General features: G+C 39.9%; 2 protein-coding genes across 9 annotated transcripts in view; one reads left to right on the top strand and one right to left on the bottom strand.

Moving 5' to 3' along the window:
• LOC113202609 (influenza virus NS1A-binding protein homolog) overlaps nt 1-8,176 on the top strand; it is a 30,314-nt gene extending 22,138 nt beyond the window's left edge. For 6 of the 7 annotated variants that reach the window (XM_052266428.1, XM_026416916.2, XM_026416919.2 and 3 more), the window contains exons 2-14: nt 289-380; nt 494-681; nt 765-952; nt 1,029-1,227; nt 1,303-1,485; nt 1,564-1,692; nt 1,779-1,908; nt 1,985-2,227; nt 2,336-2,581; nt 5,374-5,499; nt 5,585-5,758; nt 5,852-6,022; nt 6,106-8,176. In XM_052266428.1, the coding sequence (XP_052122388.1) occupies nt 365-380; nt 494-681; nt 765-952; nt 1,029-1,227; nt 1,303-1,485; nt 1,564-1,692; nt 1,779-1,908; nt 1,985-2,227; nt 2,336-2,581; nt 5,374-5,499; nt 5,585-5,758; nt 5,852-6,022; nt 6,106-6,359 (2,247 nt within the window). In that variant the 5' untranslated portion in view covers nt 289-364 and the 3' untranslated portion in view covers nt 6,360-8,176. The remainder of the gene's footprint in view (nt 1-288; nt 381-493; nt 682-764; nt 953-1,028; nt 1,228-1,302; nt 1,486-1,563; nt 1,693-1,778; nt 1,909-1,984; nt 2,228-2,335; nt 2,582-5,373; nt 5,500-5,584; nt 5,759-5,851; nt 6,023-6,105) is intronic. The other variant, XM_052266429.1, reaches the window with a different exon arrangement.
• Nucleotides 8,177-10,345: 2,169 nt separating this feature from the next.
• The window catches only part of LOC113202606 (oxidative stress-induced growth inhibitor 2), a gene marked incomplete in the record, with an annotated part of 39,474 nt that continues 38,514 nt past the window's right edge, over nt 10,346-11,305 (bottom strand). For both annotated transcript variants that reach the window (XM_052266423.1, XM_052266424.1), the window contains 1 exon segment: nt 10,346-11,305.

The following is an 11,305-nucleotide window of genomic DNA, read 5'->3' as shown; positions in this document are numbered from 1 at the left end:
CGCCCCTTGTCCCCTGTTACCGGTAGCACTTTCAGTTTTATCATAGATGCATGTAATTTATTATTTTATAGTAAGCTTTGTGGTAAATTCAGCCACTTGTCAGATATGTGTCAAAATTAATTCCATGGGAAGCGCTTTTCTATTGCACCCATTCTTGAGTAACTTACTTGTTATTTAATGTAAATTTTAGTTTCACTTTGCACTATATTGTCAATTAATAATGTCTTGATACATGTAGTGTATCATATCTTAAGATGGCTTATTCACACAACGCTTTTGCTTTGATAGGTTGTTTCGTGGAGTAGAACGCTTAGCGTTGTGACATCCTGATCTCAAAGACCGTCTGTACTGATCCTTCTTCAAAATGCGCACTCAGACAGGTTAGTTATTCTACCTTCTTTGTCTTACTTTCAGAAGTATAAATGGCATGTTTTCTGTGTCCTGATTTTGTATATCTCTTTTATTATTCTATGTATCTATTTTCTTTTTCCAGAACTTCCACCAGCAATTACCTCCAACGGGAAGCCACCCACTATGGTTGGTGGTGTCCTCGGAGAAGATGAAGAGGCCCAGGATGCTCCTGGACCTCTTATCTTCGATGATACTGACCATCATTGCCGCACTCTTCAGGCATTAAATATGATGCGCAAGAACAGACATTTCTGTGATGTTATTCTCCATGTACGTATTTTTAAATGTCTTTGGATAGTGCATAATTATGTGTGGAACTTTTATTTTTATTTATCCTTGGACTCATCCTCCAGGTTGGTAACGCAGAGCTGCACGCCCACCGAGCTGTACTTGCAAGTGCCAGCTCATACTTATTTGAAATGTTTTCCTCTGAAGAAGAAGCCAAAGGCAATGCTCGGGAAACTGTCATAACATACAAGCTCAATGGTGGCTTTGAAAGATCTGCTATTGAGAAACTTATTGACTATGCATACACAGCCAAGTAATTTCCGAAGATTCAAAAAAGCATGTTTTATTCTTTACTTTTCGGCCTGTTCCTAATTTTTTTGTGTTTATAGATTGTCTGCTGAGCCAAGGCAAGTGAAAGCAATATACCTGGCTGCATCTCATTTGAAAATGGAACCAGTAGTCCAGGAATGCGCACGCCACCTCATGGAAAATTTAACTGTTGAATCTTGTATTGATACTCGATCCCTGCCTGGTATCACCCGTCATAAATCTCTGGTATCTCGGGTTGACTCCTTTATCGAAGAAAAGGTATTATCATTTTCACACAAATCTAATTTTAAAGTCTTGTGTGACTTGTTGTAATTGTAATTCTTTTTTAATCAGTTTGAAGCTGTAAGGCAAACAGCTCCATTTTTGGCTTTGACCTGTCTTCGCATTGAACTGATCAGGCAAACTCGTCAAGAAATGACCCTTGATGGCGGTGATTCTGTGTGCCAATTGGTACTTGAATGGATAAGGAAGCAATGTGAAACTGGTACCTCAGACCTTGATGATTTAGCAGAAAAGGTATTTTAGTACCAGGCAACAAAGTCATTTTTAATTGTATCAGTTTATGTTGATTACTAATACATGCTTAAATTTCAGGACCACATGCTATACCTAGCATTTGATAACTCACTTCAGGACTGCTCTGATCTCCCCAGTGGTGACAGCAATGATACAGAAATGGTGCAGGACTACAAGAAAATGAGCAAAAAGATTACAGCTTCCAAGGTGTGTTTCACAGTATTTGATGATTAGTTTTCTCTTGACTGCTTACCAGTTATTTTAATCTTCAAAAATGTTTGCTAATATTTCAGAATACTCGACGCAAAGCACCCCTACAACCTGCTAAACCAAGGGTTCTATTTTTGGCTCGTGATATTGGTGAACAACCTGAAATTGATGAGAAATTCGAAAGCATTCTTATTGCATCCTGCAAAGTATCTGGTGTGTACATTTACAAGACTAATTTTAATTGAACCTTTGGTTCAGCTATTAACTTTTCCTACCTTATTTGTTTCAGAGTCCGCATTCCAAGCTCTCATTGCATTTGGCTCACGCTTAGTGTCCATGTCAGTAACTTTGCGTCTTAATCAGCCAACTGCTACCACACCATCTCCTATTGCAACTACACCTGTCTCCAACAGTCGTGCCGAAAGTCAAGAGAAGGAGCAACAGCCTGACATTCTCTGTGTCATGGCCCACATGAGTTCTGTCAAATGCTCAAGTGGGTGTGCTAATTTAAATGAGCAGTTACTGGTTTGTGGTGAGTAGACCTAAATTACTGTTTTAAAATATAGTGCCTGTTTGTTTGTTGTTGTTTTTTCTTTTATTAAAATTTGTTTTGAATATTTCTTTTTACTTTTTTTAACAGGCGGATATGACAGAGTTGAATGTTTGAAGAGTGTCGAGTCCTATGACCCTGAATGGAACATCTGGGCTACAGTTGCACCAATGCGAGAAGCACGAGGACGCTTCAATATTGCCGTGGTCCGGGGTGAAGTGTATGCTGTTGGAGGCAGTAATGGTACTACTGAACTTGACACAGTTGAGAAGTACAGTCAAGAAACGCAGAAGTGGACTAAGGTGGCATCCCTACCACTAGCACGGTCCCACACAGGCAAGTTATTACAAAGACAAAGTATCAAAACTCTTATGTTCTTAATTTTTAATCCCACGATCCGTGGTTGACTATTTCACAATTGGAAATCCTCACTTTAAAAGATAAATTGTACGTACTTTCTACATACTGCTGTACCTTTGGAGCTTGGAAAGATACTTATTAAGTTCTTGCAAGAATTTAGTGTGAGAATTTCTAGTTGTGATGCAACCTTTTAAGTATGCATCAATGCTGTAAGTCCTCCCTTGCTCTTGTTGATGATGATATTGAGCTAGTCATGATAATGACTTTATTAGCACCCATGTCAAAATTTTCTATGCAGCATCTCAATATTCAAGATTTTAATTGCATTCTGAATTCTTAATCCAATGTTATGTATTTAATTCGTATGGCACTTTTCAATCAAGCTCTTATTGTTGTGCAATTTTCATTATAATGACTGGCTCTGTCATAGTGTGGGTAAGTGTTGCTAGTTTGTAGTGCTTGCTTGAGTAGAGGTATTCAGGAGCATTTTCCATTAATGAACATGATTTTATAAGGTATATGAGATCTATGTGAGACTTGAGTTAAATGAAGGAACTGTGGAGCAAATTGAACAATAATTTTAAAATTGAAACCTCCAAGATTTTTACACATTTTATTGCTTCTGTGTCCTCCCAAAATCATTTCTCTTTTGAGATCCACCACTAAAACAATATATTGCCATCAGTCCGAGTCTCTTTTTTTTTCTATCTGTTGTTTTACTCCTCCCCCCTGCCCCTATTATTGTACTAATAAATTGTTCGCTCTTCAACTCTCAGCAGTATCAGCGTCAAAGAACATTTCTTGATATGTTTTTTTGGATCTTATGTTAATATTGATAACATCACTTTTCTGTACTGCTTGATCCTTTAATATTTATAGTAGGCCAGCTACTCTTGTATTCTAATTCTTTTCTTTACTTTCTGCTGTCTCAAAGAATATATCTTTGCATTTTGTCTTCTAATCGATTCTGATTTTGTTTTTTGTTGTTTCTTGATGGCAATTGAGCTTTAATTTCTTGGACTGTTTTTTCAAAATTTTTGTTCAATTATCATCCATCCTGTTGTCACGATTTTGGTTTGGGTTATTGGTGTGTCTAGGACAATGTGCATGATATGGGAAGTGACATACAACTCCTGGAGTGGAGAGGGAAACAAGGAGATGCAAACAGCATCCTGTGTGTATATTTTCTGTTTGCAGACTTTTAAGGCCTGTGGGCTCTTCAGTGGTGAGTTTCTTTATAAAGTTCTTTTGGTTTCACATGTGCAGCTCAGTAGGTGGGAGTTAAAAAATTAAATTGCCAGAATCAGCTGACTTTAGGGAAGTAATCTTAATACTTTGTCATCTTATTTTGTTTTTCTTTTGCTTATTTTGCTGAAAATGAGGGACCAGAAAATAGTTTTGGTGTTGATTTTATTTTTCTTGATTCAGCTGTTGGTTGCTCCATTTTAATGTTCGTGAAGACCTTGAGCCATTTCCTGAAATTAAAACACTTGTCTGTTGGTTTACTTTGCAGCGTTTTTTTGTTACGGGGTCTCTGAAGAAAGAAGATTTTTAGCATCTCTGTGTGCAGCAGGATAGCAGCCTTAACTAGCTCTCACAAAATCTGTTCTGATTGGCGTTCACTTGATATCTTGCTAGTACTTTTTATCAGTTATGCTGAATGCCATATGCTTCCTTTGAAAATGAGGTGGGTTTTATTCGGTCAAGTTAGCTGCAAAAACTCCAGTTTTATGCTTTTACAAGTCTTAAATAACCAAATTTTTTTTACAATTCGAAGATGGTAATTTCACCAATCCATCCGTTTCCTATTTTCTTATAATGCTCTTGATCATTATAGAGTTTAATATATTGTTTGAAAAATTATGGAAACACAGTATAAAATTGGGGTTCCATTTTAATGCAGCTGTTACAGGCAGTTGTAAGTAGGTTAACCTCTATTTACCTTTGCATTTGTCATCAAAGAAAGGAATTTGGTTGGTCACAAAGGTATGAGAGCGAACCAGTTGGTCTGTGTACTGTTATGTGTAAAACTGTTCCATGGTAGACAGCTTTGAACATTCATCATAATCATGAGCACCACCAAGTGTATGGCATTCTAGGAGCATGAAAGACGGCTGTGTTAAAGCATAGTGAGAGGCAAGGGACACGCTAACAGTTTCAGTGGAAGTTTTGAACTACAAGAGAGAGCTCATCAGTGATTAATTTAGCATTTATTAACCATCCGGTGAGTAAGCTCCAATTATTAATGTGCTGATACATGACATAGGGTGGGTCATTGTAAAGGGAAATGCTCCTGATGGTGTGATTGGTGCAAGTGCATGAGGGTTCATGACTGCTCATACCTCAGCTCGCCTGCTTGAAATGCTTGCTGAGGCATGGGCTTCATAACCACTGCCTGTGGTAATATATTTGTAATTGTAAAGTGCAGGAGACCTGGTCTTTTGCGGTTTGTGTACCACCTTGGAGTAAGTACAACGTGCAATCCTTGCCAAAGCAGGGCTTTGCATGCTGGACAGTTTTCTTTCACCTTGATTCACAAAATTGTTTACAGATGAAGTCCTATGATATAATGCCTCGATTATGAACCTTGCAAGGGTTTATTCCCTCAGAAAGAAAAAGATTGAGATCACTGTTAATAACACAACTCTCAAGGCATTATATCTCTCTTAAAAACACCGATGCACCTTACCATGACTTTGGGCTTTGTCGGGTATTGGAGAACTTATAAGTCTGTTGTGGGTTAGTGTTACAATGACAATTTTTTTCAGGTGTGTGCAATCTTGGAGACAAAATCTACTGCATCGGTGGATGGAACGGACAAGTTGGAATTCGGCAGTGCGACGTTCTTGATCCAGATATTGGCAAGTGGATAAGCATGGCAGCTCTTCAAACAGGTCATTTTAAATAAATCCCATGTTTTCTACTCATTTAAATAAAATATTTTAGTGTAACCAATTTGCATGTACAAATGGTTTTTAGGTCGCTACCAAGCTGGAGTATGCGCCATGAATGGTCAAGTATTTGCTGTTGGTGGGTGTGATGCATGGAACTGCCTCAATTCAGTTGAAATTTACGATCCTGAAACTGATGAATGGAGTTTTACCAGTGAGATGATAACAGCACGTCGTGGATGTGGTGTTGCCCATTTCAAAGGTGTGTTTCAAATCAGCTTCTTGCAAATCCATGAAATGTAGATTAGTTTTGTAAAAGTAAAAGTTATTATAACTTCTTATTTTTCTTGAGCAGGAAAGTTATATGTGGTTGGTGGTTCAGATGGAACACATGCTCTGAGCAGTACAGAAATTTACGATCCAGAAACAAAAACCTGGACACCTGGTCCAAACATGACAACTCCCAGAGCAAATGTGGGAGTAGCTGTGATTGGCAGTCGCCTTTATGCTGTAGGCGGTTTTTCAGGTGTGTTTCAAATCAAAATTTTCTTAATTAATCTGGCTTTTATAATTAATCTTCAACTTACACATGCGTTATTTGTATCCTAGGTAAAGCATTCCTGAACAGCATTGAGTACCTTGATGAAAAGACTGATGAGTGGACTACATTCATGCCCAAGGGATCGTCTACTTCCTCTTCCCCATTTTCTTCATCCCCAACACCTAATGGAAAATCATCACTGTCACATCAATTCAACTTTGACGGCAGAGCTAATGGAGTGAATGGGCAAGATTCCACTCCGAAAATTTCGGAAGCAGAAGCACAAAATGGCAGCAATGGTGTTCATGAAGAGGAGAAGTGAGATGAGAATGAAAATAAGTAGGCTGTGTAAAATGAGAGATTTATTTTATAAGCAAGGATTGAATTTGACTCACAACAGTGCTATGCTTTGTCATGAAGTAGAACCTCTCAACTGCTTTGCGGATTAGAAATGACATGTTTTTGAGCAAGTTCTAAGTTAATAAATCAATACCTTGCATCTTTATTTTACAGTATTTTTCCTGACAATGTATTGTAGTATAATCAGTAGCTCCAGTAAGTTAATAATATTGGTGCATTTAGTTTTGGAAAGTAAGGAAAGTGAAGTGTTTTCACTATCTGTAGGATGGATTCACCCAAAAATTTCAATAAATTTTATGGTTTCTCTTGTATAATTTTGACAAAGCATCACAGTGGGTTTTTTGTTTTTCCATCGAGTTGCTTTCATATGTAAGTCAGCGACTTTCTCATTATACCCTCCAATATTCCTCTCCTTCCTTCCAATTTTATCAATGTCATTTGACTTTGGCTATGACATTTCTTTTTATGAGTGCAAAACAAAACGTAACTGTCCTGTGATTTACTTCCGACTCAATGTCTCTTGTTTCATCTCTGCCATATCTCCTGAAGTCTGAGTTGTCTCTTTTGTTCCTTTGAGGCTTTTTACAATTTATATTTCTAATTATTGATTGATAATTGATTTTGATGGTTTTGAAAAAAATGTTCTTGTTTACTGTAAAGTCTTATTATTTCATCTGTTAATTCTTAACTGGCTCGTGCTTAAGTTCCTATTCAATATTCTTATCAGTTTACTGTTCCCTTTTATGTTCATTTTAAAGACCCTCTTATTTATTTTGTTTTCTCTCTATTCCCTCCCCTTATTATTCTGACCATGTTCTGTAATTATAAGAATCTTTCTTTGATACTCTTTATATTCATACTTTAAAATGTTTCTTATTTAGTTTACTCTAAGAACTGAAGCATGAAAATTATCCGGTACGTGTGTTTTCAAACTGGGATAATAATTTTATGGAGATCAATCTTGTCCCTTGTTGTAATTAAATGATCTAAGGTAAACTATGAGTAATGCATGTTTCTAGCTTATAGAGTTAGGTACTCAGTAGGCAATAGATGACAGATATGGTTACATTAAACTTCTGTCGAAAAAACAACCCTGAAGGAACTTACCTGTGTTCCAATGTTCTCTAACAGAAGTCAAACATTGTTATAATTTTGTTGTCTGATCTACTCCTCATTTTCAGTCACACACTTCATTTCATATCCTGTTAACAGTCGCGCTCTAGATATTTTGAAATAGTTGTATACTTCTACTGTAGTGAAAATTTGTAGACTCTGTATTTTTCTTCAAGGCTAGGCATTGTAGAATAGTGTTCTCAATTTGCCGGCAACACCGTAGCTAAATATGGGTTATCAGTTAAGAAGATCAGACATCAAACAACTAGACCATATTCATGCTGTACTTGGTAGCTACGTAACATGTCTATTTTACTTTAATTTTAGAGTACTGTTTACAATAGAAGACTATCGGATTGAAAAACTAATTCCATCAGAGAATAAAAATTTGGAACCACAGTCAAACATTTCAGGTAAAATCTAATTAAGTACAAATAATAGTCTAAAGTAAAGTGTAACGATTGGATGGTGTGTGGCTGGCCCATTGCCTCATTTGTGGTGATTAATTTCTGATATTGTTGTATGGCATTCAAAACTTGTGCTATTTTTTTATGTTGAATCCTGAACATTCAAGTTAACTTTTGTTAACACCAGGTATTTGTATCAACTAAATTGCAAAGCATAATAAATGTAAAGCTGGACAAGGCATAAAACAAATCAACTTCATTTTACTGTTTCACTTTATTTGCACCCCAAACAGTTTTGCACACCTCACAAACACAACTCCCGGCACAGAGAAATGTACCCTCAGCATTTTGGATAAAAATTGAAATTAATCGCTGGAAATTGTTTGGATTGATCCCGCACTGTGTCATTGTGTGCCACCGGACAAATACTTAATTTCACCACGCTTTTTTTTCTTGGATCGGTCCGCCTGAGAGGTAGGTAACCCATCGCCCACCTCACGGCGTCCGGCAGCCACCTGAGCCACCTGATGTCATGGGCAGGGGCCGGGGATGTGATGGGCCGGTACGCAAACTGTCGCTGCGGTTCGAATCTAGTCGACGGAACCCTTTTGCCCTTCTGCCAGCCAAATGTTCCGGGGTGTGAGGCACATCGGAGATAAGCTTCACCTGTGCAAAAGCCTCATCATTGGCTCAGTCGGTAGAGCGCGCGCCCGGGACGCGGATGGTTGTCGGTTCGAATACTGACCGAGGCTCATTTTTTTTCCTATTTAGTAGATTGCGGCGCGGGGACCAAGGGTTAGGACAAAAGACCAGCCGACATAGGGAGGTGAACTTGACAGCCTACTCAGCAGCCCCCCCCCCCCTCTGCCAAAAAAACAACAACAAAATGCTCGCCCCGACCAGGACTCGATCCCTGGGACGTGGGTCTCTTGTGCACCACGCCCCAGCGCGCTCGCCACTCGGCTGTCGGCTCCACTTGTCAGCGGAGAGTTCAGAACTCGGTCCTGCTTCACGAGTCTTGGTCTCCCGGATTGCACACGTCCAGGTCGGGTCAAGTCCACCTCCTCGACGCGCTGCAGCCCGGGTCGACTCCTGGCCAGAAACGAGGAAAATTGCCAGTAAATGAGCCCCCCGGGCGCGAGGAGGTTAGGTTAGGCTAGCGGAGCGTGCATTTATGGGCCTTTTGGTTAAAATTTCGACCCGGGCTGCAGCGCGTCGAGGAGGTGGACTTGCTCGATCTGAACGCGTGCAATACGGCAGATCAACACCCGTAACGAAGGCCCGAGTTCTGACGTTTCTGTCCACAGGAGCAGGCGACAGCTGAGTGGCGAGCGCGCTGGTGTGTGGTCCCGGAACCATCGGCCCAGGGATCGAATCCCGCGGCCGTAGAACTTTTTTTCCCGCTCTGTTGATCATGTCTTCGGGAGTCAGCAGCAGCCGAGACGCTCATGTCGCCGGGAGCGGATCAACAGAGCGGAAAAAAAGGGCCGCGGCTAGGATTCGATCCCTGAGCCGACCGTTTCCGGACCACAACCCAGCGCGCTCGCCACTCAGCTGTCGCCAGCTCCTGTGGGCGGACACGTCAGAACTCGGGCCTTCGTTACGGGTGTTGATCTGCCGTATTGCACGCGTTCAGATCGAGCAAGTCAACCTCCTCGACGCGCTGCAGCCCGGGTCGAAATTTTAACCAAAAGGCCAATAAATGCACGCTCCGCTAGCCTAACCTAACCTCCTCGCGCCCGGGGGGCTCATTTACTGGCCATTTTCCTTGTTTCTGGCCAGGAGTCGACCCGGGCTGCAGCGCGTCGAGGAGGTGGACTTGACCCTACCTGAACGCGTGCAATCCGGGAGACCAAGACTCGTAAAGCAGGACCGAGTTCTGAACTCTTCTCTGACAAGTGGAGCCGACAGCCGAGTGGCGAGCGCGCTGGGGCGTGGTGCTCAGCCGGGGGGTCGAGTCCTGGTGGGGCGAACTTTTTTCTTGCAAGGGGGGGGGGGGGTCTGCCGAGTAGGCGGTCAAGTCCACCTCACCATGTCGGCTGGTCTTCTGTCCTTCTGTCCCCCCACGACAAAACAAAACAAAAAAATTAAAAAAAAAATTGTCCCGGCCGGGAGTTGATCTCACGGCTATAAGGACTGTAGCTACAATTGTGCAGACATGTGGCTGGAGCGTTTTTGGCTTGGCAGGGATTATGTGGTGAGCAGGTTCTTGGCTTCTGCTAACACCCTGGGCGCGTCGGGTATCATATATTGCCCAAAAAAGGATCTTCTGTGAGTCGGGTCAGATTAAGCTGACTGTGGCCGCCTTATTCGTGGCCACAAACAGGAATGTCTTGAGCGCTCACATCACGCATTGCTCAATGAGGTTCAGATCATTATCAGACTTTGGCTCACTGTCAGGGTGTAGCAATCACTATCCAAGGCGGGGTAGGGATATTCCAAAATTGTCTTTATTTTTGAGCTAGGAATGACGGATTTATTTTATTTTAACTCACATGGTATCATGATCAAAATTAATTTTTCTTGGGTCTAAGCATGCATGTTACTAGAAAGATTGTCATACTGATACAAGATGTAACCAAGATGTAACCTTACGCAGAGATGATTTTAATTCTTGTTTGAGAACAATAATTAGAAACTATTAAATTAACAGCCATACATCCCAGTGGCAAGTAAAGGTAAGTGCAGCTCAAAAATTTGATAACTCTTTTTTTCCCTTGATTGTAACTTAAAATGCCAAAACCAAAAATGTTATTAACTTACAGGGAACTTGAAAGGTTTATGACATAAGAGTGGCATTATCAAGCACAGTTCAATACTGAATAAAATATGACTGAATAAAAAATACATGAGCTCATAAAAATTATCCTTTGTTCATTACCTGTGTGCTTTGATCAACAAATGCACTTCATTACAAAATATTTATCTTTCCTGAATAATTCATACAGCATCTGGCACAGTTTTACCATTTTGTAATAAGTGTATCCAAATATCTAACAGGTACTTATTAATAACACAAAAAATGCTTAACCACCTCACATTGGGACAAAAAGACCTCAAACCATAATACATAGATCAATAAGACTAAGGAGATACAGCATAGACAGACAATATCTTACTTACAAGATGTTCAAGAAATTCATGATTGTAAAAGTTCAATTTGGGTGTATCTTTTGTCCACACACTCCTCCTCAAATCAATATCACAGTTCAAATAAGGAGTATCACATTTAGTTTTTAAAAGATTTCTAAGATGTATGAAGTAAAAGTTTAAATTTGAAATACAATGCATGCAATGAAAGATTAAAAAAAGTAGTTTTGAAATTTTGTTAACAATGTTAACATACATAGTGTATAAAATATCTTAACAAACCTTTTTCAGTTTGTCA

Source organism: Frankliniella occidentalis, unplaced genomic scaffold (genome assembly GCF_000697945.3).
Source record: "Frankliniella occidentalis isolate FOCC.00 unplaced genomic scaffold, Focc_3.1 Scaffold39, whole genome shotgun sequence".
In the NCBI taxonomy this organism is placed as follows: domain Eukaryota; kingdom Metazoa; phylum Arthropoda; class Insecta; order Thysanoptera; family Thripidae; genus Frankliniella; species Frankliniella occidentalis.
This window is presented reverse-complemented; position numbering and strand designations above follow the sequence as displayed.